General features: G+C 33.3%; 5 protein-coding genes across 9 annotated transcripts; 3 read left to right on the top strand and 2 right to left on the bottom strand.

The window, feature by feature from the left end:
- The first annotated feature begins 5,139 nt into the window (after positions 1-5,139).
- LOC111796072 (probable rRNA-processing protein EBP2 homolog) lies at positions 5,140-6,947 on the top strand. 2 transcript variants are annotated; one of them, XM_023678756.1, is made up of 2 exons: positions 5,140-5,291; positions 5,831-6,947. In XM_023678756.1, exon 2 carries the CDS (start codon positions 5,837-5,839, stop codon positions 6,725-6,727), a length of 891 nt encoding a protein of 296 aa, XP_023534524.1. In that variant the 5' UTR covers positions 5,140-5,291; positions 5,831-5,836; the 3' UTR covers positions 6,728-6,947. The 2 variants fall into 2 exon arrangements, with proteins under 2 accessions (XP_023534524.1, XP_023534525.1); XM_023678757.1 differs by having other exon boundaries at positions 5,140-5,245.
- A 471-nt stretch (positions 6,948-7,418) lies between these two features.
- LOC111794728 (AT-hook motif nuclear-localized protein 3) lies at positions 7,419-14,120 on the bottom strand. Of its 2 annotated transcripts, none has more exons than XM_023676851.1 (6): positions 13,237-14,120; positions 11,586-11,653; positions 10,875-11,006; positions 9,398-9,559; positions 8,980-9,207; positions 7,419-8,121 (listed from the first exon to the last, which is right to left on the bottom strand). In XM_023676851.1, the coding sequence occupies exons 1-6, from the start codon at positions 13,598-13,600 to the stop codon at positions 8,050-8,052; spliced, it is 1,026 nt and encodes a 341-aa protein (XP_023532619.1). In that variant the 5' UTR covers positions 13,601-14,120; the 3' UTR covers positions 7,419-8,049. The 2 variants fall into 2 exon arrangements, with proteins under 2 accessions (XP_023532619.1, XP_023532620.1); XM_023676852.1 differs by lacking the exon at positions 7,419-8,121 and adding an exon at positions 8,570-8,892 and having other exon boundaries at positions 13,237-14,119.
- A 1,673-nt stretch (positions 14,121-15,793) lies between these two features.
- Positions 15,794-21,163, top strand: LOC111796238 (ADP-ribosylation factor-like). Of its 2 annotated transcripts, XM_023678998.1 has the most exons (7): positions 15,794-16,009; positions 17,323-17,413; positions 18,186-18,301; positions 18,564-18,623; positions 18,706-18,771; positions 20,748-20,949; positions 21,048-21,163. In XM_023678998.1, exons 1-6 carry the CDS (start codon positions 15,953-15,955, stop codon positions 20,934-20,936), a joined length of 579 nt encoding a protein of 192 aa, XP_023534766.1. In that variant the 5' UTR covers positions 15,794-15,952; the 3' UTR covers positions 20,937-20,949; positions 21,048-21,163. The 2 variants fall into 2 exon arrangements, with proteins under 2 accessions (XP_023534766.1, XP_023534765.1); XM_023678997.1 differs by having other exon boundaries at positions 20,748-21,163.
- Positions 21,164-21,725: 562 nt separating this feature from the next.
- On the bottom strand, positions 21,726-23,490 carry LOC111794738 (gluconokinase). The gene is made up of 4 exons (XM_023676868.1): positions 23,387-23,490; positions 23,272-23,314; positions 22,942-23,021; positions 21,726-22,316 (listed from the first exon to the last, which is right to left on the bottom strand). Exons 1-4 carry the CDS (start codon positions 23,412-23,414, stop codon positions 21,880-21,882), a joined length of 588 nt encoding a protein of 195 aa, XP_023532636.1. The 5' UTR covers positions 23,415-23,490; the 3' UTR covers positions 21,726-21,879.
- A 1,195-nt stretch (positions 23,491-24,685) lies between these two features.
- On the top strand, positions 24,686-27,880 carry LOC111794700 (uncharacterized protein PF11_0207-like). Of its 2 annotated transcripts, XM_023676814.1 has the most exons (6): positions 24,686-24,861; positions 25,153-25,732; positions 25,818-25,944; positions 25,990-26,198; positions 26,305-27,368; positions 27,460-27,880. In XM_023676814.1, exons 1-6 carry the CDS (start codon positions 24,748-24,750, stop codon positions 27,550-27,552), a joined length of 2,187 nt encoding a protein of 728 aa, XP_023532582.1. In that variant the 5' UTR covers positions 24,686-24,747; the 3' UTR covers positions 27,553-27,880. The 2 variants fall into 2 exon arrangements, with proteins under 2 accessions (XP_023532582.1, XP_023532581.1); XM_023676813.1 differs by having other exon boundaries at positions 25,818-26,198.
- The last annotated feature ends 82 nt before the right edge of the window (positions 27,881-27,962 follow it).

Below are 27,962 nucleotides of genomic sequence, written 5' to 3' on the forward strand. Positions count from 1 at the left end.
ATTTATAGGGAACCTCACATTATTACACTTCTCTAGTTAATTATATTAAATTAATTAATTAATTATATATATATATATTATTACCTAATTATATTATTTTTCTATTTTAATAAATAATGAATAATTTAAAATGGTTGGAAATTAGAACAAGAAAAAATGGATACTTTTTTTTTTTTTTTTAAACAATAATTGAATTGAATAAAATAAAATAAAAAAGCAAATACCAACTTTATTGACATCATTGGTAATTCCAACAAACATTTTAATTTTGTATTTTAAAGAAAGTAATTATTTTTATTATTTTTATATATTTAAATTTATGTGAATTAGTTTAATAATTTTAATTATAATAATAAAATAAAAAACCCCTAGGAACTTATTATTTATATATTTCTAAGAAAAGAAAAAAACACGTGTCATTAATTTTTAATATTAAAAAAATAGGTGATTAATATTTTGCCTAATTGATTAGAGACATAATGAATGTAATTAGGGAATAGCTTTGCAACTTTTATTATTATTAATGGTGATAGCTAAATTATGGTACAAAGTATTTATTAATTTAATTTTATATTTTTCCAAAAAGAAAAAAAAAATGTAATGATTAATGATTTGGTGGAGTACTTTTTCTGATAATTCATAAATATTAATTACCTAGTTAATTGAGTGAAAGGGAGAACACTAATTTTTTAAATGATTATGATTCTGAAAATTAAATCGTTTTTAAATCTATGATAGGACCTAAAGATAATGGAGCCTCGGTAAATAATTATTATCATATAAAGCTATTTTTTTTTTTTTTTTTTTTTTTTTTTTTTTTTTTTTTNTTAGCGTATGAGGCAAAGCTTGAAAGTTCTCGTCGTGGATTATAGAAGTAGAAGATTTCGTGTCGTGATGGATAGGTGTATAATGAGCTGAGTGAAGTAATTAACTAGAGAGACAAAGTAAGGAACATGTTCCGACGAGTTTGCAGCTTGTTTGACTTAGTCATATTAAATTAATATGAGTTGACATCATCTCGTGATGTATTTGGAAGAGATAGTTTGACTACGAACTATTAGGTCAAACATTGTCTGGAATTGAATTTTGTCGAATAATCAAAGTAAATCAAGGATAATATTACAACTACTAATAGTAACTTTATCAATTAACGGAAAGTTACTGAGTAATATTTGAGTTGATTTGTGAGATCTCACGTTGGTTGGAGAGAAAAATGAAACACTATGATAAGCGCCAACAATGTTGGATTTTGCAAATCTAGAGGTCCTTCTAGAATCCTTGCAAAATTTCACAAAAAAAACAGCTAACTTAACGAATTGATTCACAAACAAAACCTTTTTGGTGTTATTCTTTTTCAAACCTTGCTTTAGGTTTGATGTTTAAACCGATTCATTGGATTAGTTTTGATCAAGCTAATTCTAGAGTGAGTCGTCTTGGAATCTAAGAGTAACCATCATAGATTCCAAGTTCCATCTAAGAGTTATTCATCTTCTGACCAACTCTTGTTTAGAATCAATTTGTTAAGTTAGCTTTTCTTTGTGAAAGTTTGCAAGGATTCTAGAAGGAACTCTAGCTTTGCAAAATCCAACATTGTCGACTCTTATCACATTCAAGTGTGTGGAAACCTCTTTCTAATAGACGCATTTTAAAATCGAAAGATGAGGGCTAAAATGGACAATATCTTCTAGAAGTGAGCTTGGATTATTACAAATTGTATCAAAGCCAAATATCGAGCAATGTACCAGTGAGGATGTTGGGACTCCAAGTGGGTAGATTATGAAATCCCATGTCGATTCGAGAGGGAAACGAAGCATTCCTGATAAAGGTCTGTAAAATCGGCTGATGACATTTGTTAGAAGTGAGCTTAGACTGTTACATGATCTAACTAAGATTTTTGTAATGACCTAGATCCACCGCTAGCAGATATTGTCCTCTTTAGGCTTTCCCTTTTGGACTTCCCCTCAAGGCTTTAAAACGTGTCTGCTAGGGGAAGGTTTCCACACCCTTATAAATGGTGTTTTTGTTCTTCGCTCCAACCAATGTGAGACATCACAATTTTACTTACTCGACATTGAAATAACTCGAAAGTCTTACACGAACATCATTAATAACTTCTCGATAAAGTTATCTATGATTCAAAATATCACGGAAGCAACTTTATTTCCCGAAAAGAAGGAAACAAATTCCATTCGAAGGCGTATAAGAAATAAAAAAAAAAAAAAAAAACAAAAATTATATAAATTTGAAGAAGATAGGGAGAATGATGAAAATGGGGGGGGGAAAATGAGAAGGGAATTATTAAAGGAGGGACCAAATGGAAAAGAAAAATAAAACTAAAATGCAATTAAGAGGGTCTATAGGGACTTTTTGATAAATATTTTTGAAAATGAAAATCATGGGATGGGATGTGTGGGAGAGAGGGCAAAAAAGTCAAAAAAGTTGTGTTCTTTTTTTTACCTAAAGCATATCATATTGTCTCAACTTTAGACTTTAATACATCTAGTAAGCTCTTGGGTCTTTCTCACCTCAATAAATAATTTATTTTAAATATTATCCACATAATTCATTAAAAAAATAATTAAAAAAAAAAACAACCCATTTCTTTTATATTTATTTACAACTTTCCAATAAAATTTATTAATTTATATCGCTATATTTTTTTGTAATTAATTTATGAATTAAATAGATAGTAGCGAATTTTTATTAATATAAATAATAATAATAATGATAAATTAATTTGACCAACACGAGATATACAACGTAAGATTATTTTAAACCGATCATATTTAATTTTAGAGTTTTTATGATTGAGTTATCGGCCGTAACTATCAATTTATTTTTAACCAACGTATTTTCAGGTCACTTTCATTTAGATATGGTATCGGTTCATTCATATACCTTTCTTATTTGAACATTACGTCAATATTCCGACTTAAATAATTTATGGGTTTGATTTTTTTTTTATAACTATTTTAGATAATTAAAATGTTCATGAAATAATTATATTTATTTATTTATTTATTTATTTGGTAAGTTTTAAAGAATGGGACCAAATTGATGATGAAGAATAGTGAAATGGAGTAATTAATAATTAAAAAAAAGTCAAAATTGTAGGTGGGAATTATTCAATAGGAAATCCTAAGCTACCATTTTTTAGGGTTTTAATAATTTTAAAATCATGTCACTATTTTTCTTTATTGGATATTTTAGTTCTAGAAAATTCCCAAATAAAAGGCCACAATTATTAATAATAATGGGCTTTNTATAGGGACTTTTTGATAAATATTTTTGAAAATGAAAATCATGGGATGGGATGTGTGGGAGAGAGGGCAAAAAAGTCAAAAAAGTTGTGTTCTTTTTTTTACCTAAAGCATATCATATTGTCTCAACTTTAGACTTTAATACATCTAGTAAGCTCTTGGGTCTTTCTCACCTCAATAAATAATTTATTTTAAATATTATCCACATAATTCATTAAAAAAATAATTAAAAAAAAAAACAACCCATTTCTTTTATATTTATTTACAACTTTCCAATAAAATTTATTAATTTATATCGCTATATTTTTTTGTAATTAATTTATGAATTAAATAGATAGTAGCGAATTTTTATTAATATAAATAATAATAATAATGATAAATTAATTTGACCAACACGAGATATACAACGTAAGATTATTTTAAACCGATCATATTTAATTTTAGAGTTTTTATGATTGAGTTATCGGCCGTAACTATCAATTTATTTTTAACCAACGTATTTTCAGGTCACTTTCATTTAGATATGGTATCGGTTCATTCATATACCTTTCTTATTTGAACATTACGTCAATATTCCGACTTAAATAATTTATGGGTTTGATTTTTTTTTTATAACTATTTTAGATAATTAAAATGTTCATGAAATAATTATATTTATTTATTTATTTATTTATTTGGTAAGTTTTAAAGAATGGGACCAAATTGATGATGAAGAATAGTGAAATGGAGTAATTAATAATTAAAAAAAAGTCAAAATTGTAGGTGGGAATTATTCAATAGGAAATCCTAAGCTACCATTTTTTAGGGTTTTAATAATTTTAAAATCATGTCACTATTTTTCTTTATTGGATATTTTAGTTCTAGAAAATTCCCAAATAAAAGGCCACAATTATTAATAATAATGGGCTTTATTGAAAATTAATGAAATTATTTTATAAAATTTTAAATTAAATAATAAAAATGACTATATTGTCCTTGTATTCGAGTGAAGTTGGAGTTCAAATTATTAAAATAATTAATTTGAACTCCTAACTCAAACGATCTCGAACCGTTTTGATTTGGATGAGTACTAATGATTGTTAGGACGAACCTCCACAATGGTATGATATTGTCCACTTTGAGCATAAGCTCTCTGGCTTTGCACTTTGCGTTGGGCTTCCCGAAAGGCTCTGGCTTTGCACTTTGCGTTGGGCTTCCCGAAAGGGGCCTCATACCAATGGAGATAGTAGCTCTCACTTTGCTTTGGGCTTCCCGAAAGGGGCCTCATACCAATGAAGATAGTATTTCTTGCTTTGGGCTTCCCGAAAGGCCTCATACCAATGGAGATAGTATTTCCACTTATAAACACGTGATCTTCCACTAAAACTCCTCACTTATAAACCCATGATCTTCCACTAAATTAACCAATGTGGGACTCACTCCCAATAATCCTCAACAACGATTAGTTGATTTGTAGAAATTACACGTTAAGCGATCAAATAATTAGCTACCAAGGTGAAAGGGGAGCTCGAGGTTACCGTCAGAGGTGGTATATGTGTTTTATTCTTGATTTGATTTGGCAACACGATGATAGTCTATAAATTGTTTAAACTGATCACAGACATATGAACGGGTTGATTAGGGTTTATATGTGTCGGTTAGAGTCGAGCTAGACAAGGTTAATGTTGGACCGGGCAAGTAATGAACAAGTGGAACTAGTAAATTTTTAATACTAACTAAAATAATTGTTCATATCTATATTCTTTTAGAAAAAAATCAATATAAAAATGATTTTTTTATAATTATTTTACTTTAATATTTTTAACCAATCAAATTTCCCTTTTTCCGAAAAAATATATTTTCTATGAGCCCACAATAAATTGTTAAAACCCTAAAAATTGAGGCCTTGGATAGCAATTTGCCCCGCTGGTTTTTAGGGTTTATCAAAGGGCTTTAAGCGTCGATTTTCCTCCGCACTTCGAGCAGCTGGAAGCGACGGAAGAAGGGTTGGCATTTGATTCTAAAAACATTTTCATTCTTTGATCCAAATCGGTAATCCGTTGTTGTTCTTCGCTTCTTTTTTATTTGCCTTTGAGCTTATAATCATGTTTTGGTTTTGTCTGTTTGGTTTTAGTGCCTCAGTTGTCTCGATTTTGGTTCGTCGTCTTTGATTGTGTGAAAATGTGTAGTCATTAATTTTGATTATAATTATTTTCTTGCTCTTCTTGTTGCCTCGTATGTTATTATATCGTGAGGATTATTGTTCGCCGTCCCTCGTTAGCTGGTATTAAGTATATTTTTGTATGGCATAGTTTTTAAGTCTTTTCAAATGATGAACAATGCTGTAAGTAATGTTTGCGTTGAATCTTTAGGTCGTTTTGCGACTTGATAATTGAATAGTTAGTCTGATTTTTGAAAAGAGTCATTTTTCCTCAAGATGTATTGCTACTTAATGGACGATACTAATGGAATTAAATCTAAAACTGTTGCTGTCTTCCTTCCATGCGTACATTTGGTTATATCGCCTATTTTTGGGATAGAATTAGCAGGTCTAGAGGTCTAATCTTAACGACGATCATGGTTTTCGATAGGTTTTAATGGGTGTATCAGATAAAAAGGATAGCTTCTTAAATGAGGATACAATGGTAGATGATGAGCTTGATAGTGAAGATTCTGAGTTTGGATCTGAATCTGAATCTGAGGAGGAAGAGGATGTGAAATTGTCTGAACCGTCGAAGAATGCAATATACAATGCCGACGGTCTTCTTGATAAGCTTGGAGACATTAGCTGGCCCGAAAATGTGGGATGGATACACAAACTATCTCTTGATATTGATCAAGAAAAAGAGGTAGATGTAAATGATGATCTAGCTAGAGAGCTTGCATTCTATACACAGGCTTTGCAGGGAACAAGAATGGCCCTTGAGAAGTTCCAATCTTTAGGACTCCCTTTTCTCAGGCCACCAGACTATTATGCAGAGATGGTGAAGACGGATACCCACATGGTAAAAGTGAAAGGCCGGTTGCTAATGGAACAGAAAAAGATGGAGGAGGCCGAGGAAAGAAGGAAGGCGAGAGAAGCGAAGAAATTAGCTAAAGAGATTCAAGCTCAGAAGCTAAAGGAGAGGGCTAAACAAAAGAAAGAGGAGATTGAGTCTGTTAAGAAATGGAGGAAGCAGAGGCAAAAGAGTGGTTTTTCTGATAAAGGCGGTGAGATGGACTTATCGTTTGAAGACGGGAAGGCGTTTGATAGGTCTGGTGGTAAGAAGAGGCCCGGGGTGTCTCCTGGCGATCGCTCCGGAGGGAAGGCAAGACATGGTGGAGGTGGAAAAGGAAAAAATCCGAAGAAAAGAGATTTCAGAGATTCGAAGTTCGGATTCGGCGGGAGGAAAAGTATGAAGAAACAAAACACAGCTGAGACAACAAATGATATTAGGGGATTCAACAATGGAAGTTTGTCAAGCAATAAAAGAAGGAAGAAGTCATAGATTAATGCAGTCAGTCAGTCAGTCCTTTCAAGTTTAGAGATGGTGGGTATTGTTGTGATCAAACTATAGTTTTGCTTTTTTTGAAACTTTCATTCTGTAAACCAAGATCATGTAAACTTTGAGGCTGTTAATTTGTGTTTCTTTTTTAAAAATACTAAGTTTGGTAGTTATTGTTTTTGTGCAATTAAGGTTTAAACTTATATAAGCTTGTATTGTATAATCTTTAATACTTTGTAGTTCATGCTTGTTATAGCAACGTAGATGATTTAAGTGACTAAGTGACTTTGAGATTAAGGTGAGGCGTGCACAATTGGACACATAAAAATGTTCGATAGAGTTTTAAACTTTCTATAATGTAGAATGAACCAAAGATAAGTTATGTACAAAATGAAAAAATTCTTACGATTTTTAGTGTAAGAACTGCAACATCACTTATTAGATACTCTTTAATGTTCAAAAATTTATGAACACAAACTTAAACGTAAACTTGAACTTATAATTGAATCTACGTAGACCCTAATAGACCTTAACGAACGGGTGGATTAGATATTATCATATTATCGAAATACTAAAAGATTATTGTAAATTTCAAAATGAAGATCGGTAGACGTGTAGAGAAACTCTATATTACATTTCATATCTAAATTTGAAATTCATTAAACAAAACAGCCAGCACGTGATAATGTTTGACTTGACTTTAAAAAAAGCCATTCAACTTGCTTTCACAACACATAATTGGTCTGCTTCCATAACAAAAAGCTTCCTCGTTACACTTCCCACATTACCAAACCCTTTAAATACCAACAAACAAGCTTCATTTCCCTTCCATCTTTCTCTCTTGCTCCAATTCTCTCCTCAGTTCTAAGTTTTAACCAAAATTTTCAGTGGAGCCATGGCTGATTCCATTTTGGAACTAGCTGCTGAGGCGGCTTCCAGCACTCTGTTCATCTTCTGCATCTTCAATTTGATCATTCTCATCATTCTCTTCACCTCAAGACCAGTCTTCTCCAGTTCTGATCACCAAAATCATGATGATGTGCCTCTTTCAATCGTCATTCACAGCAACACAAATGCAGAACAGAGATGCTTCAGAAGAATGCCATAGTTGATGTGTGTGCAGTGACAGAGACCCTAAATGAACCAGACTTCAGCGACAGTGTTGAAGGGAGTGGTGATGGTCATGAGGACGAGGACGAGGATGAGGACGAGGACGAGGAGGATTTCAAAAGAAGAGTGGAAGAGTTCATTGAAAAGGTTAACAGTGGGTGGAGAGAAGAAAGACAAAGAACCTCGAGATTGGTCGAGTAGTTGGGACATTCATGTCAGTTTCTGAAAACCAATCGATCAACTCGAACCAATTGAATCGAATTCCATTTGTTTTCCAGTACTCCCACCTAGCCAAACAAGAACTCCGTCACTTTTACCTGGAAGAAGAGTCTTGTCTCTATTCTGGGACATGTACGGTACCCAATATGAATGAATACAAGAATATGAAGAACATACGATACAGGCATAAGAATCAAGGAGGTTCAATCAAAAACAGTTTCGAGAAGATGTATTTCTCTAGTGTTTGATTCAAGGACGTGAATATCCTTAAGACTGGAATATTCTCTTTACTTTCATGCTATAATACTTCTAATCATTTAAATCCTGTAACATGAAAATAAGAACTTCTGGGCAGCAATTCTAGTACGTTTGCAGATTTAAGTATTAGCTAAGAGTGTTCAAAATCAGTTTTACTGAAGAGAGTAAACGTTGAATGCATGGTGGGCTACAGCTTAATAATGGGAAGGTTATAAAATTGGCCGAGGCCTCAGATAATTGAAGATGTACAAGAATAGATCACTGGGAAACAGACTTTGAAATTGAACTTAAAATGTTATTATTTCAGATACAGAGAATTCTAGAACATGAATAATTTACACAAATTTCTGCACTTAAAACTCCTATAACGTTAAGTGGGATACAACACACGAGATCCTACATGCTGAGAACAAACAACAAATAAGCCTAATGATCAAACTCCTATCTATCTATTAGGCTTAAACTCCTATCTAGAGATGTTACCTGATGACGACAGATACGTCAGTTGTTTAAACACTCTTAGTTAGCCCTCTACAGAATCAATGAGCTCATACCTTCACAGAATCAATGAGCTCATACCGCTGATGATCAAGGTTGAGAAAATGTCAATGCACCAGCTAATCTACATGAAAGATTCTAAATGCAGGTGATGGCGATCAACAAGATACCTCATGGTTTGAATGGTTGAGGACAACTCTTGATTCTTCTGGAGAAGGTGGTTTTTCGTTGACTGGTGAAGTTGTAAAAGCTGGATTTGGGTCTAAAGAATCTGCTTTATCTCCTATGGGTTTAATGGCGGGAGGAGGTGAAATTGCATTTGATGTAGGTTCCATCCTGCTCTTCTTTGGTTTATTCTCCTGTTGGTGGCCTGGTGGTTGGAAACTGCCCACCACCACCTGGCGACCATGGAAGGCACACAATTTATTTTGTATTTATGTAAGTTATATTTTCTTCAAAATCGAACTCTACATATATGTATGTTTATATTTTTACGAACAAACTACTATTAAAACAAATCATGGATTTGTGCCTCTGGGTACTGAACTTAAGCCCTTATAAATTCGACTCATTTGGAGAAAATAATACCTGCACTGGACCAGCTGCTATCAGCATGCCGGAAAGTCCTCCACCCATTACTCGGCCATCTGGGCAAGCCAAAGAGACACTCATCCCTCCGGATCGGCTCTTTGTTCCACCAATCTTGGAAGGCATATATGATCCAGATAACGAAAGTATCTCAAATCGACCCTAATAATCATAACAGTTCATGAGGTTCCTCTACAACTAATGCTACCATGACAGTTGAAGATAAGATGCAGGGATAAAATTGCATAGAGTGGCTAATTGTAACAAGTAACATGCGATAAACGAGTTCACAAGTTTGACTTTTGAGCAATCATGGATGCAAGAAAACTTTGCATCAAGATCATTTGAAATTTTCAACTTGGCTAACCATCAATTATGCTTCAAGAGAACATTTATTTCGATAGAGTTAATGTAAAACACTACACAGATAAATGATAATTGCTACGCTCTCAAGAAAATATCTAGAATATGAGGAGTTTTTTCGTTTTTTTTTCCTCTTTACAAATATGTTAAAATTATGAGATAGTTGTCTTCCTCAAAAAATTTGAAAAAAGAACAATAAAATTTAGGGCCTCTTTTATAATTATTCTATTTTTGGGTCTGTTTCTAAAGAACAAGCTTAGTTACACACAAGAAGGAAACAATTCGCACTCTTACGAACAGAGCATTCAAATTTTTAGCAATTTGAAGTGTCAGAGTCAGAATCTGCAACCTACCTTGTTCNTTTAAAACTAGCTAGGAAAGCAAAGTATGTTTTAACAATGTGAAATACAAAATAAAGAAATTTTGAGAAAACAAATTAATTTTTTTAAACAAATAAATTATGTAAAATTAAAAAATATTGTTTTTAAAAAACTTAAACTAAAAACTGAAAGCAGCAACTTTTTTTTAAAACAATGTACAAGTGAAAGCAGTTTTGGACACTCATTTGTCAGAAAAAAAAGTTCAAATAAGCAAGAAAATTCTTATCACACTGGGATTACAAAAGTTAGATTACAGGATTCACTAGGCTTGAGTATTCAAGGAAAAAGAGAGTGAAAAATCAAGGGAAGCACCTATAGGTCCTGCTGAGGAGAATAAAGGAGTTAGAGGAGCAAGAGTTTTGTTGAGTGGGGCTTTGTTTCGGAGAGCATCAAGTTCTAGACAGCAGTCCTTATTTCGTAATTCATAGGTTGTTCTTAAGAATTTATTAGTAAAAGAAATAAAGTTCAATATCCTAAAAATGTTCATATGCACGCATAACAATTAAAATGAAACATCGGAAAGAAAACACAGCCAAATACGCATCAGATCTCGGTGCAGTCAGATATATGACTTGAAGAACAAAAAACAAAATGAGCCTCGGAAAGAAAACAGAGCATGGAATAAGCTATAAGATCAAACGTGGTCTCATTTTATAGAATATGCACGTAGTGGACCCATAGACTCATCAATACAAAGGATCTTAGATGTTATATTATCAAGGAAGGTGCTCTACCTCATATGTTAGGGTACCCCCAGAAGATGTTGACTGCCGAAGTGTGACATTTGAAACCATACCATTAGCAGAGAGTATACAAATGGCCCGAGATCCTTGTTGAGAAAATGACATTACTTTCAAGTTAACATCCTAAAGGAGTAGAAAAAGTTGTATGAGGAACAAGTGGCAACAATGTATCAAGAATGAACAGAAATTGTGAGATCATTGCAATGGCAAATCACTGAAAACTTTTGTAATTAATTCCTCCAAATTATTTAACTGATTATCGATGTTTAATCTGGTTCGCACAAGCAAAGTTGCAGGTGGTCTTGGTAATTTTTTGCACAATTCAACAAATAAAATTTACTTCCAGAAGTTTCGTTTAGTATATCAATAGCAGGACCGGCGAAAACCCTTCTGTTTCGACAAGCCAGAAACAAGTGGTCATTTGAGCCTCAAGGTTTTCAATACTACCCAAAATTCAAGCAGGTTTAAATTTCACATTGAACAAATTCATTAAAGTGAAAATGATCACATGATCATGCCCATGTCGTATTGTACAGTAACTCGTGAAATAACACATCAGTTATATCGTGACAGCTGCTGTTATCTCCCGCACCAAATTGAATAAAATACAAACAATCATGTTGCTAAACCATATTATTTGATCCAATACTAATTCACTAATGGCAGCATAGGTGCTCCTTGACAAGGGATTCTAAGACTTACCTCACCAATATTAACAGTGATCACGTGAGGTGTGAAATCTGCTCCAGCAAAGAAGGCAACCTTGTTACCTGGGTAACCGAAGCATTATGTAAGAATGATGCTGAAATGAGATAAAATTTCTCCTTTTACAATGAAATTGCATCTGCATGACTAGGTCCAGACGTCGTAAATACCTAACTTCAGAATATTTATTTACGACATTAATTACAACTCTCACCATTGAATAATTTACAATCAAGCATAAATCAATGTTCAGATAGGTTATGCTTTTGAATGATGAAAAACACAAATAATTATCTCCTTTACCACAAAGGAAATCAGCCTAAATTCGAACACAACGCAAAACATATTTCCTGATCAATTCAAAATGTCAATGAGAAAAATGCAATTAATCCAATCACCCTCATCTCATATCAGAATTCATACGACCGAGACAAAAAAAAAAATCCTTCTTGGAAACTCTAATAACCCGCCCCACAGTTTAGTACAGAAGGGCAACCAACTCTGATTTCCTAAATCCTGAATGCATGCTTTCATCTAGTTTAAATTACAATGGTTGAAAATTTAAACTTTTAGCTGGACTTCATATCTGCTAACATTTTCATTTCACTCCGACTTAAAATACAATCATTAGCTCGTAACTTTGAGCATCTTTTGTGGATAGCTTATCCTCTGTTGAACCATACTCTGTTTTCATGATATAAGGCATTGGTTTTCCATTTAAGGGAACAGAAAAAGGGAATAAAATGGGGTTTTCATGATTATTTATTTTCAATCAATTAATACTCACCTTCCTCGCTTCATCCACTCCCAATTAAACTAATACTCCAGAATATCTTAATCAACATGCTATATATTTAAGATAATATAAGAATATTTTCCATATTCTTCAGTTACAAAAAAAGCACTAATTTCAATTACCTAATACCACCAACAGATAACAGTTACCCACATGCTCTAAATCATTTCATCTCCCAATTACAGTTTTCATTTGAAATTTCCAAAAAAAACTCTCTCATAATAACGTACCATGCATTTTCCTTCCATTTTCTGTTCATTTTAAGCAGCCCAGTTCGGAAAGTTTAAGCCATGTTAGACCACAAATTTTCTGTTCATAATAAACAGCAGGTCACTCACGTCCAAACTCCAAACAATGGCTATTTTCTCAAAGGCTATCCCTATCCTAAGGAGGAAAGTTCCCTCCATTTTCCAGAAAGCTCCAAAGTCACTTTTGATCCATTAAGTACTATTTGTGGCAGATCTGAAGTGAAACCAACGATGCAGTCCACTATCACATCAAAACCCAATAAACAACCCCTCATAATTCTACGGTACAAAACCCACAAATATACGTTCAAAACCATCGCTTTCTACGCCAGATAACTAGACCGACCCCTCTTATCTTTTCCTGCAAGTACAGAGATTCTCTCACACTAATAAAGAGAGAGAGAGAGAGAGAAGAATATATATCGAAGTTTTAAAGCTGATTTCAATCCATATTAGTTGTTGCTATCAAACGGATCGGCACTCAAATGTAACAGTAAACACAAGTAAAGTAAACCAGCATAACAGAATTTCAAATGATCCAACGATTCCAACAGAATTTCAAATCAAATGATTCCAAATATATAATAGACCATTGATATTTTACCTGGAATCTCATAATCGTACTTCCGCGACTTCTTGAGCGATTCTACTGACCTCCCCCTTCCCCGTTTCCATCCCGGAAACTCTCCCGTCAGCGGAATCGATGATGAAATCGGCATTGGCGACAATGTTGGCACTACAGTCCCATCGGGTCCGTACTTTCTCGGCCTCCCTCTTTTCTTCTTTCCATCTGTACCTGCCAGCGTCAGAGCTGCTTCCACCGTCGCCGTCGCCGGCGGCGGAGGCGGAGGAGGTGGCTCGCTGTCCGTGCTTGTATTTTCAGGTCTCGAATCCATCATCCCGAAGCTATCTGGAGCTTGGCTCACTTTTAATGCAAATCCGAAATCAACACCCTCTTTTTCCTCCATTTTTACAGTCTAGAAAAGAAATTGGTTACAAAACAAAACTACGTAACCGCTTCTTAAACCTCCATTCTTCGGTTTACAAACTTCAGATACAATATTTTACAAACAAACCGACGAAGAAGGTTTCAATGATGAAGACGGTGAAATAAGAACACAAAAACAGGGCCAATGAAGTGAAATGAAATCCAAAACCTATCACCAATCCCCAAAACCAAAACCTCCAGTAGAACTACTTGTAGATCAAGAACCAGAGCTTCCGTACAACAACTTCAACTCAGTTTCTTCTCAGTATCCTAAATCTCCGCCATTACAGACCACTACTCAAAGCTCCAGTTTAGGAAAAATCCAACAAATCACTTACCCCAATAATCGTAAAAAAAAATAAAAATAAAATAAAAACAGTAAAAAAAATCTCAGAAATACAAGAAAAAAATTCCAAAAAATACAGAACAATCACAGAAATTTTTTCGAGATGTAGAAAATTAGGGTTTTGCAGAGGAAATGAGGAGAAATAAATAAAGTAGAAAAAAGGAATGGAAAAAATTAAATAAAATTAAATCAGAAAAAAAAAAAAAGAGAAAATTAAGATGAAAAAGTTTAATAGATAATTAATATTATATTTGGGAAATTGAAAGTATAGATTTTGGTTAATAACATGATTCACGTCCGTCTTCGAAATTGATTTGAATTTAATGTTTGAGATACTAAATAATAATATTAAAATCTACGAAATTACGTAGAAAATATAATTTTTTTAAAAATATAAAAAAAATAAATAAATATTAAATTAATTATTTTATTACATTTTTTTGGACTGTCAGCTTCTTGATTTCACACGTGCCAACTTTAGGACTTCCTTTGACCATTGTCTCTAAGTCTCAACGAAGGGAGACCAAAAGGATAATAGTATGAAATTTTATAAAATTTAAAAATAAAATTGTTATGAAATTCAGTCGTTATATTGAACGTTGAGGAGAACGATGCGAGATATAACAATAGAGACGAGCAAAGGTAAATTGGAGACCAAGTGATAATAGTACGATTAGAAAACCGAAAAAAAAATTAAAATTGGTTGGGTCATTACTAAACATTGGTCGGGAAGAAAAAGTGCACGTTGGGCCCCAAAAGGGGTGAATTAAAAAGTGTCAGGACGTTGGGGCTCACAGGGGTGGATTGTGATGTCTCGTTGGTTGAGTAGGAGAACAAATCACCATTTGTAAGGGTGTGGAAACCTTCCCCTCTAGACGTGTCGCACGAGGGGAAGCCTGAAAGATAAAGTCGAGGGGACAATATTTGCTAGTTGGGATCATTACATTATATATTTATTTAAATATTATGTTTTTACTTAAATTAAATATATTTTGAAATAATTTTTACTTTAATGGAATAAAATACAATAAATAATATTTTGTAAATAAGTTGATTAATTGGTATTATTTTTTTTTAGTAATAAACACACATCAAATAAATATACGATTATTTAATTATTGCAATAGAATAATATTAAATAAATTTGTTTAATTATAATTAATTATGAAATTAATTTAAAAATTATGATATATAATAAAATTTAAAAAGTATTTAATTATAAATGAATTTAGCTAATCCCAAATAACGAATTAAACCTATTGAAGATAATATTAGGCAAACAATAATAGTTTTAGTAAATAATAATTTAATTAATGTAATAAGTGTTTATTTGTAAAATGAACTAAATATATATTTAAATAAATAAACAATAAATTATATAATTTGTTAAACCAAAATCAATTAATTAGGTATATTCAAAGTAAAATTAAAAAAAAAAAAAAAAACTAAAATAACTTTTTTAAAAGAAAATTTAATTTTATTAGGATGAGTATGGAGTATTATTATATAATTATAATAAGCCTTTATAAGATAATATCATTAATATTATATTTTATATAGACGTGACATTTTATAAAAAAACTACAACATGGTTCAATTAAATAATCTATAAAAATATATTACGTCATTTTTTGCCAGTGGAAAATTATAATTTTAATATTAATATTTGAATATGTTACTTTAAATTAATACAAAAAATAATATATATATATTTCATTAATTAGCACTTGATTTGATTGCATGAAATTTAGTTAAAAATATTTAAAATTAAAATATTAATCATATTTTGTTCAAAAAAAAAAAAATAAAAAAAAATAAAATTCTGACGCTACTCTTCTTTGAAGGTTTCTTCACAGAACATTCTCTTGATTCTCCTTCGATTTTCACCATTTTTTTTCCCTCTCTGAAAGGAAACCAAGAAAACTGCAAAGCATTTTTCAGACTTAGCCACAGAGATCGGGAGTTGAAGCCAGAAATCGGGCGAAGATGGGTCAAGCGTTTCGGAAACTCTTCGACACATTTTTCGGCAACAGTGAGATGCGGGTATTATACTGTTCTCTAATTTTTTGTTTTTCTGAAGTATTTGTTAGAATTGGATTTGGCATCTTTACGTGGTTAATTTGATCCTGTTTATTACTGCAAGTTGTTGATTTCTTCTGTTATATTCTGGTGTTCAATTTGTCTCACGGATGGCTTAGGATTGTTGGCCGATGTTTACATAATCCTTTCGATTGGTTTACTTTATATTTAGCGGTACTATTGCCATAGAGCTGAATGCTAGTGGGATTGGGAACTGCGTGAAGTTTTGGTGAAATGATTTGGTTTCATCTGGCTAATACTAGTTCTGAGTAATTTAAATTTTCTTCTGGTTATGGGGTTTCTCTTGTTGTTATAGCGAGTGCAATCATCTATTGGTTATGTTTGATGTCTAATTTGAGATGGAGGTTGTAATCGAACTTTGGGACAGTGGGACTTCTGAAAACTCATCGATGTTGGTCTCTGAGTCGGAAATTCTTTACAATTTTACTTGTTCAAGAACTTAGTCTCATGGATTCGTGATTGATTGCTCAAACCTTATATTATGGGGAAATGGTTCATTTGTGACCCAATTTAGTAGTTGTAGATGTTAATTTGTTGCTCTCGACAATCATGATTGATTTCTAGGCATAGAGTTTAACATTGCCATTCGACCCAAGTAAGAGGTGTAGCAGTTTATTTATTTTGGAAAAAGTTGTTGCATAGTAGTTTTTATTATTTATTTTATAGAAAGGTAACATATGTTCGAAAATCACGGCTGACAGGTCTTTGATTTTTTAAGAATTATAAATTTGATCTTTAGTTATTTTTCTTCTACTTTTTTTGAAAGCAAAACAATTTTTCGTTGATATTGTTGTACAATACATCTGATAGCTTTTCGCCTGCTCTATATCTTCTGAACCCACAACATTCTTACAATATTAACAACAATCCAAAGAGAGATACCAAAATCCACACATTGTTACTATTGATTATACAGAAGAATAGTTTGGAAAATCTTTATCTTAAGAAGCTCAAAAGATTACGATGATATTTAGCTAATTTGAATGCTTCAGCCCAATCCTCTGCAATATTGTAATCAATTTGGTAATTCTTTCTAAGCGTATCAGATTTGACTGCATTTACCTATAATTGCCTTGGTAATAGGATGCTCCTGAGAAAAAGCTGAAATAATAGTTGTCTAAACAGTTTTGCGCTTTTACTCTATTCACTTTATATGGCTAGTGCGAACTCGTGGATTACATTTCTATATTGCCTTTTAGATACTCTATTATTTTTTATCTGCTTATTATTTTATTCCCTTTTCTTGAGCGGTTTAGGTTGTCATGCTTGGCTTGGATGCAGCTGGCAAGACAACTATATTGTACAAGCTGCACATTGGGGAAGTTTTATCGACGGTTCCTACAATTGGTAGGTTCTGCACAATTAAACGAAAAAAACTCAAATAGGGATTTTACCACAAAACTTTTTGATTGAGTTTTTATATCTCTATTTTGTAGAATCATAGCTTTTGTGCTAGCTATTACGTTTCTTCCCTAAATCAAGGACAATGCCAGATGACAAGGAAAGAGACTTATAAGAGATCTAGGCTTTCTTTCATGAACTTCATTTATCTTAAAAAAGTCTGGTATTTCGTTTCTTCCATAAACCTCACAATAGGGTTTTATCAAGCTTGTGGGAGTCTTCCTGTTTTCGGAGGCTGGGTCTGTGTTTCTTTACGATGGTTTCTGTTGGTCATTCATTTTTGTTAATGAAAGTGGTATCCTTATTAAGTACATCTCAGAAGTTCTTTTTGTGTTGAGAGTAGGAACGATTGAGAAAGGAGAGAGGGGAGGGGGGAAGGTAGTGTGAGGGGCTGAAGAGAGAACAAAAGAAGCCATAATTGCATCCTCTCTAATAGATAATTGTACCTCCTGTAGAATTATCAACCAAACTTAATATGTCCAAAGGAATACTCATAAGACCTTGTATCTCTCAAATGGTAGCATGGTTCATCTAGCTTCTTGTATGGGTTTTTTTTGGTCTTTCTGGTGTCATGCTAATAACTATTTCAATTATTTGTGTCATTATTACTGTTGATGTTTTTTATGGCATTCATAGATGTTTGGTGCTTACAATCATAACCTGGTGGATTTTTTCTATCAATGTGGTAGTAAATTGATTTTTCATTTTCCTCATGTAGGTTTCAATGTGGAGAAAGTCCAGTATAAAAATGTTGTGTTCACTGTTTGGGATGTTGGAGGACAAGAGAAACTGAGGCCATTGTGGAGGCACTACTTTAATAACACAGATGGACTGGTAATGATTACTATTAGTACTGAATGTCAATGAGTTATAGTAATTTGGCTGTTTATTCTTCAGGTTTCTTTTCAACATTCAGTTTGATTGTAGACTATAAAATATCATTATGGAGTTATTGTTTATGCTTTGACTTCCTTTCTTGTTCAAAGAGCCTATCATCATTGTGTGTCTTATAAATTATTGTAAGATTATCTTACAGTCTCACCTAATATTCATCTGACAGAAACAAGTCCATGTACTTAAAGCTTTATTCATGCAGATTTATGTGGTAGACTCCATGGACCGAGAGAGAATTGGGAAGGCAAAAACAGAATTTCAGGTTATAGCTCAAGCTTCATTGTGCATTTAAGTATGGCAGTGTGAGCAACTCTTTACTGGCTGATATGTGATTTTTCTTTCAGGCCATCATTAACGATCCATTTATGCTGAATAGTGTCATATTGGTCTTTGCAAATAAGCAGGATATGGTATGTAGATCTCATCTTCTTCTGGTACATTCTATGGAAACAATTAATGTTTTATGTCCATAATTTAATTATATATTTGGGATTGGGAAGACAAAAGATCAACGCTTCAGCCTGCTCCTCGTCACACACACATACACACACTAAAACGAAGTACCTAATGCATATGTGATGAAGGTCTGCTAGTGGTAACATTAGTATTACTCTCTTTGAAATACACTTACCATGTTACATTAAAAGAAAAGGGAAAGTTTCTAACAAGACAAGTTGTGAAAATGACCTTCAACAATTTTTTTTAGATAAAAAATGTCCTTTAATTGACGTGCATAATAAATAAGAATATTGAATACTGAGTATTTGATATTCATTTGGACAATTGGTTTTGTTTTTGAATAAAGAACACTTTAAGATTTTGTTTCCACATGGATTTTCAGTAGTTATCTAAAAAATCAGGTCCTTAGACTTGGTAAAAGAAAGGGACAAAAATGTTTTCCTACTTGAAGAGCGTGAAGAATTGGTATAGAAAGCTACCTTACCTTGATGGTGACGAAGGGTGAAGGGTTGATTATTTGGTCTAGAGATTTCTTTCATTCTGTGTTTGATCCCTTGTGCCTTCCCATTTTTAAAACATATTACGTAGTGAATGGTAGGGGTTGCAACATGAATATAGAAGCTAGAGTAGGGGAAGTATGGAGTCCAGGCTTAGTTATAGCCATTTCTTGAAGCCATAAGACACCAGCCTAGTACATGAAAAGTAGGGTGAATAAATAAGGTTGAAGTTGATATTGGGCCATTATCAACTGTTAACTTTTATAAAGATCAGATAGCTTATGAATCAAAATGGTCTCTTGCCTCATTATATTAGGTCACACATACCCCCTAACAGTATCATGTCCAAGCCTTATATGGTTCATAACACCTGTTAATTTCTTCGGTTTGATATTAAGATTGAGTTTCTGTCCAGTTCTAGACCGAAGAGTGGCATTTTCTCGTCAGTTGTTCTTGTGAAACTAACTTGGTTAGCTGTAGACATCAAAGGAGAAAGCCAATTGATTGGAAATAAAGCAGTGAAATTTGAAGGTAAAGTTGAAGATCCGGTGATTTATAGGAATTACCAAACAAACATTTTACCTTATTTTGAAATATTAGCACCGGATCAATTGCTTTGCTACGTACCCAACAAACATTATTGTGAGTCAGAAGGGACAATCCTTTTGACCAGGTAAAAGAATTACTTAAAAAATATCATATAGGACCGAGTGTACACTTCTTTTAGTTGAATTTTGGGAAGAAAAAAGATTGTATTTCTATGTGGAAGAAAGATCATTTGCCAATAAGGACAAATTCTTACTGATATAATGATAAACGTACACATAATATAAAGAAGAATATAAAGGAAATCGATGGTGTGTTTTTTATATATGTGCTCTTGAGGATTTGGAACTGGATTACTTACCATGGAGATATCAGTGTGTGGTTTTTCATTTGAAATTAAGCTTCAGAGAATTTTAGTGTGAATTTGCTCATAACTGGACTTGTCATTTGATGTTGGAGTAGGTACTTTATTTTTTTTACCCTCAAGATAAGATAAAGGTTCTTTGGTGAGTTGCCATGTTGGTTATTTGTGGGACAGTTTGCATCAGAACAGGAAAACGTTTACGAGCGTAGTGTGTTTAAGTGGAAGTTTGGCCTCGACCCATTTAAATCCCTACCTCTTGGGTGTTTATAACCAAAAAGTTCCCTTCGTTTCTAACTCTTCACCATTGGAGATTGTTGTTGGTTTGTTTTCCGCTCTTCTCGCAACACGATTTTATTTATCTTATCCGTACTTTTCTTCTTTCAATCAAGTTCGGTTACTCATACAATAATGATTTTTCTATATTAGAACGGTTGTTGTCTAGCCCTTGGCTTCAACCTTTGCATGATCGATATTTTCTTGGATCGTTCTTATGAAATTTTGAACGATTTCGTTGATCCAGAAAGGAGCCATGACGCCGATGGAAGTATGTCAGGGACTAGGTCTATTTGATCTCAAACAGAGAAGATGGCACATACAAGGAACGTGTGCAATCAGAGGAGATGGACTTTACGAAGGCTTAGACTGGTTAGCTGGAACTCTCAAGGAGATGAGAGCTGCTGGATATTCTTCAGTAGGGACATCATTTTAAAGAGATATAAAAGGTTTCATTCAATTATCCCTCAATCTTTCTTTTTGCCATTTCCAGCCTTTCAAAAATCCATTAAACCTTTTTAGAGTTGTTTGTATTTTGTAAGTTCAGGTTGGCTGGTTGAAAGCTGACTCCTACACTTCGCAGATTTCAAATTGTAATCAGAATTGTTTCCCTTATCAAACTTGAAATTATCAGGTGCCTACTCCTTGGCCTTGACCTTTGAACGTTTAACTAGAATGTAATCTATATATATATATATATATATATTATATCAAAAAATGCAGGTTTGGTGCTAATTAATATATCTTCTATAGAAGCTTTTTGCACATAATTCCCTCTTTTGACACAAATATTTTGTTAATTACATCAACCTATCATTTTGAATTACTCGATACGACAGATTTGTTTAGACCCTTTTTTTTTAATTCTATTCGAAGTGTATAATGCACTGTTCATATGATAATAGTATTGTCGATGCACCTATAAATGTCGTTCGTTTAAAGTCGGTTGTCGATGTGTTATAAATTGTCTCGTAAGGTTATTGTCCATGGATGGATATAAAAAAATGGTTATTGCCCATTGATGTTACTATGAAAAGGATGATTGTAGTGTCAACGCACCTATAAATGTCGTTAGACTAAAGTTGGTTGTCGATGTGTTATAAATTGTCTCATAAGGTTATTGTTCATGGATGGATATAAAAAAGGTTATTGCCCATTGATGTTACTTCAAAAAGGTTATGGCATTGCTAAGAAGTCAATTGCAATAAGAAATCAATCCCTTTCCGACCGTAAGACGAAGTCAAATATCTATTACTTCCACGAGTTGGAGGAACATTGAATCATTCTACACATCGACAATGTCAATCTAAAATTTTTTATAGACGTTTTTTCTCATCTCAAAGTGATGATATATGTAATTAGAACGATTCGAAAATCAACTAAGATTTATTGTGAATATTTAAAAACAAAAATCCACGAACCAACTTGATAATACGACTCACAATTGCCTGAGGGCTAAGAGTAGCATCAACTTTTAAAATGCCTTCAGAAACATCAATCTGCAGCAAATCAAGTTGGGAGTTCAAAAGAGTTGAAGGCATGAAATGGTTACCTTCTTTGGCTCTTTTCTCTAACCTGAAAGCAATCACCTCAGCTGGAGCATCCAACAGAACGAACTTCACCACACACCTGATTCCAATTCCTTCATAATTTGGATCAGCTGATCTCAGAATGTCTCTGTACTGTTTTTGCAGAGCTGAACAACCAAGAACTACACTCTTTTTACTACCCATCTTCTCTCTCAACGTGTCTCGAATCTTCTCGAGCCACGGTATCCGATCTTCCTCTGAAAGAGGGATTCCTTTTGACATTTTTTCTGCAAGTTTGAAATGATTTTTGAAAAGTAGTACTCCAGGTAAAATACACGTCCAAACAAAATAATTTTTACGCTAGATACTTTTTTTCAGTTCTTGATGTATGCGTATTTCTTTATTCGATTTAGTCCATATTCTTTAAAAAGTTTCAATCATAGTACTTTATGTATTTAACATTTTTCAATTTAATCATTGGTTAAGATTCGTAAATGATAAGTTTACAATAGTGAATGATGAAAAAACTTCTAACATTCGAGTCGAAGATATATGCATTAACCAATTGAGTTATGTTAAGTTTTTGTAAAATGTAAGTTTATCATCGTTCGTAAATGTTATATATGTTAGAACACAAGATTTGTTGTGAATGTTATATATGTTAGAACACAAGATTTGAATTCAAGATTAGATCGAAGAAAAGATAAAATTACAAATTTAGTATTTGAAATTTAAATTTTGTGTTAGTTTAATCTTCTAATTTTCATTTAATATAGGAGTTTTATACTTATTAATTTTAAGTTTCCATTAAATACGAAAATCAAATTTATATCTAAATAAAATAAAATAAAAAATGGGGAAATTATAAGAGACTTTTGAAGATCAAGAACAGAGAATAAGGTTGTGGCATACCCTTGTTAGAACTTGGATGAAAATCATCAGCATCAAGAAAAGTCAAGCCCATGGCCTCGGCCAGCATCGCACCAATTGTACTGCACCACCACACACAAACACTTCGAATCATCGAAAGAAGGAAAACAAATTCCATTCAACAAAAATCACACAAAAATGCAGATTCGAGATCTTCAAATATCGACTTCAGTAACACAAATTCATCTCAGATTAACCATTTTCTCAACTGCTACCCTAAATTTCATCATCTAAAGCTCTTGAATCAACCGTTCGATGAATCATTACGAGTCGATACGCTAAAAGAACGAAGAATCGAAGAGAAGAACTTACGATTTTCCAGAACCGCAGACGCCCATGAGTACGATCGCCATAGCTTGAAATCAGATAAAACGAAATCAGAATTGAATGAAGAAATGAAATTGAAGAATAGAATCGAATGGAATACCGTTCGACTTCGGATCATGCGAGTCCATTTGCCGGAAAGTCGAGATCGATGAAAATTTGGAAAAGGGAAAGAAACAGAAAAGAATGAAGAACAAGAAACTGCTTCGGCTGCTAATGACTTAAATTACACAAAAGCCTCCAATGATGAGTAATATGTTGATGTGGATGGATAATTTCGAAATAAAATTATTAAAAAAAAATAAAAAATTATCTAAATATTTTAAATTAACAAATACTTATTTTTTTTTATTAAGTTAATATTTCGCATTTTTCTATGATATAATAAAATAACTTAGTCGAGATTAATTTATTTTTCTCTTTTAATTATTGAATCATTTCCATTTAAATTATTTATAATCAATTTTTAGTTTACTGTCTGACACAAATTACGAACTTTAAGAGAATTTTACGTGAGATCGAGACATTTGTTCATTTCAAATTTATAATAATTACTATACATTGGATTTTAACCACGTAAAATTTCATTTTGTTTAGGTTCGTACGATTAAATGTTGGTACTGCTTTAAGATTGTGATATAAGATCAAACTGAAGCATCTATAAGCCAAAAGAAAGTTAATTTTATTGTAAAAAATTTATGGAAATTAAGTGACGTTATTAAACTAATGTTTTGTATGTGAGACTTCATGTATATCTGCATGTTCATAAAAATATGATATATTTAAATAATTTTTAAAATAAATTGACTATATGATATGATAGTGATGCATGTCCAGAGGTTATAAATACATGAAAGCGATGCATGTAAGATCCGCGTATATGAAAGTGATACCCATCTATGCATGAAACTGATACACGGTTATGATCCTGCTTTCTAAAAAAATAAAAAATAAAAAATAAAATAATAATAATAATAATACGAAATAAATAATATTTAAATTTGACAAACAATTTAAAATTTTATGATATTTCCTTTTGTTTAATAATATTGATTACAATATGCCTTCTAAAGTTTATTTAATTAATAATTTAAAATCCAAATATATATATATATATATATATATATATATATATAATTAATTAATTTCAAGTTTTTTAATCATGAATTTAATTTTGAAATATTGTGAGTCGGAAAAAAGAAAAAAAAAAAAAAAACCAAGAATCCCGAAATAGAAGTAAATTGAAGTCGATGGACCATGGGCACGGTTTCTCCCTTTCAAAATTCAAAATTTACGCTCTTAACGGTCGCATTTCTTTACAAAATAGGGTTTCCTAAACGGCTAGTTAATTCGTCGATCGTCGTATTTAAAGGGCCTCCGCTTCTCAATGATAGTGAATCGCCTCATTTCGTGTGGCTGGTGGAAATTTCTTCTGTCTGTTTCATATTTTCGATTCCGATCGCTATGGACTTCCGCAGCTTGTCAAGGAGAGAGCTCCAAGCACTCTGCAAGAGGAATAAGATTCCGGCCAATACCACTAATGTTGCCATGGCCGACGCCCTTTCCGTTCTTCCATTGGTTGGTTATCTTTTTTCTTATTAACTGTTTCTGTAGTTAATCCTTCGATTTAGATTGTTTATTGAAGGATCTGCGGTTATGAAGCAGTTGTTCTCTAGCGAATCTGAATCTTCTTCCTGAGTTTATTATTGGCTCCGTAGTTTAATCGTTTGATTTGGATATGGTTATCGAAGGATCTGACAATCTGAAGTGTTTAATTCTACTGCGATCTGATTTCTTGAAAGAACTAGGAATTTTTCTTGGGATTTCGCAAATTAATATGGACATTTCTTTATTCTCCCTTGGTTTTAGGTTGAAGGAATCGAGGAGTTTTTGAACGGCGAAGGATCTGGAGTACCGGAATCACCGATGAAACAAGAGTTTGTTAACTCGGAAATTCTTCGAACTGCACAGAGAACCACGACCAGAAGAAAGACCGTCAAAGATGAGTCAGTTACTACTCGAACACGCCGTGCAGCAGCAGCGAGATGTACAGAGGAATCGGAAAACAGAGATCTAAACGCGGTTTTAACTACTCCGTCTTTAGCGAGTGGCCGGAGAAGAACGGCGGCGGCTTCTTCAGCTTGCAAAAAGGTAGATTTTCAGATGACGGTCGATGTCGTTGAGAAAGAGGACAACGATTTAGATCAAGAAAAGAATGATATTGAAAAAACGCCTTCTATTGTTGAAAGCCGTAAGAGAGTAGCGGCTGCTTCGACACGTAGAAGAACTGAGACTCGGAATAATGGAGCTACGGAGCGACGAGTGTATAGTACAAGAAGGTCTGCTAGATTGTTGGAGAAGAGCATGGAGAGCTTGAGTTTAGGAGGTGACGAGAAAAGGGAGCCAATTAGTGTCCATATGTCGTTCGATGAAATGCCTGACAGTATAGGTTTGAATTTTATAAATACCTTGTTCTTCAACGCATATACATTTGTATAATTGAGAAATTTGATGATTGATAGCAATTGGTGCAGGATCTGTGAAGGAGGATACGAGCATAGAAGTTGAGTCCGTGAAGGAGGATACGAGCATAGAAGTTGAGTCTGTGAAGGAGGATACGAGCATAGAAGAAACTGAGTCAAATAAAACCGATGAAAGCAAATTGGATGATGATTTGGAGGAGTCCAAGCAACCCGATGAAAGCAAATTGGATGATGATGATTTGGAGGAGTCGAAGAAAACCGATGAAATCAAATTGGATGATGATTTGGAGTTGGAAATCGATAACCAAGTGAAGAATAAGCTGGAGTCTGTAGTAAAAGTTTCAGAGGCTGAACCAGAAGTTGATCTTGATTCGTTGAATTGTGAAGCAGAAAATCTCAGTACTGCACAGAATGACTGTTCTGAAACAGAAGGTAAGATAAACAACCATCAATAATTTTTCTCAATCTGTTAATAGCTTTTCTCCATCTGTTCATTGAGCAATACTTGACCGATCTATGTATGTTGTTTATATCACAGCACCCGACAATAATCTGAATGTGAAATGCCTCCCTGAAGTTGAGGAGGAAGCAAATGAAGCTTCTAAAGACGATGATGCTGGTGAGGTTTTTGCTGAGGAAATCAAAGACTCTGACAATTTCCCTCTCCCCACTGAAGTTGTCGACCAGACAGAAGTTTACAACTCGAGTATTGTAGAACAATCCAGTAAGGAAGTGGAACAAAATGAGTCTATTTGTGAATCAGAATGGGGAAGTGAGGAAGATGCTGAAGAAGAAGCCGAACTCACTAACATTTCAGCAGAATTGTCTCTTCCCCATGAGAATGTGGAAGAGGAAATTGAAGATGACGATGAACTCATAAAATATTCTACTGATTTATCTCTGCCCCATGAGGAAGAACAAACCCAAGTCGATGATGATGACTTAACCAATCTTAAAGAATCTGTTATTGAAGTGAAAGATGACGATTTGGAGTTGGAAGAACCCGAAGTAATAATGGAGACGGTTTCAGTTCAAGCTGAAAAAGATGATGCAGTGAACTCCATGGACTTCCCGGAGACTGTTTCTGAAGAAGATCTGGTCGATGTCTTGAGCAATGTTGAAGAATCTGTTGTGGAAGTGAAAGATGACGATTCAGAGTTGGAAGAACCCGAAGTATTGGATCCAGAAGACATCATAAACGTCGACGACGCCGTGGATTCACAGCTCGAAATCCGAAACGACATCCGATGTGAGGAAGAAACAATTCCCAGTTCCTCAAACATCAAGATCAATGGAGTTCAATCATTACCACCCTCTTTCGAAGCTGACCAAATGGCATTGGCAAACCAATTTCCGAGGCCGACAGTAGAAACCAAATCACCAGTTAAAGACCAATCCATTCAGCTGCTAATCGACAACTCAGATACTGAAGAAGAAGATGAAGATCATAAAGAACAGGACAAAGAAATCTTGATGATTCAGAGGCAAAACGTGGAGAAAAATGATGTAAGCTTAAGACAGCTGCGAAAGATGTTCAAGCAACAACTCCAACTTAGCAAGAAGAAAATGGACAACAACGACGACAACAACAACAACACAAAGGTAAGCACTGTTCTTCATTTATGAGATCTGGGTTTGAATTCTCTCCTAATATATAATACTAATACACTATATGTGATGTGATTATAAACAGGTTGTTGTTGGTGGGGGGAAGCTGAGAACTGCTTTACAGCCACTGGAAGAAAACAGAATGGTAGCCATGAATGAAGTGGAGAAGAGATTATAGAGGTCTTTTTATTAGAATTTTGTGGTGCTGCATGGGTTCAAACTGTGGTTTGCCTCGTAGTTTTGTGGTTGGTGGGGGGGTTTTATGTTCTTCCATAATCCCTTTTGAGAGAGGGAAAATGAGGTAAACATTTAGTTTGTCTGATTTTTGTTGTTACAATAATGCTATGTAGTTTTTGATTCTCAACACAACAAAAACTAGCATATTTTTGCTTCCTTTAGAGAGAGAAATATAATACATTTCTATCTAAAATAATTGTGTTCTATTTTTTCTAGCTGAGATGAAAGAAGCTGTGTAGTTTTGTTCTTAATTTTGATGCAGAAATTAGTAATTAAACTTTATTTTTTTATTCTTGTTTTATATTTGATCATTAATAAAACTTTTTATTTGGTTGGATGAAAAGTGTATTT

This window comes from Cucurbita pepo, chromosome LG05, assembly GCF_002806865.2.
Source record: "Cucurbita pepo subsp. pepo cultivar mu-cu-16 chromosome LG05, ASM280686v2, whole genome shotgun sequence".
Lineage (NCBI taxonomy): Eukaryota > Viridiplantae > Streptophyta > Magnoliopsida > Cucurbitales > Cucurbitaceae > Cucurbita > Cucurbita pepo.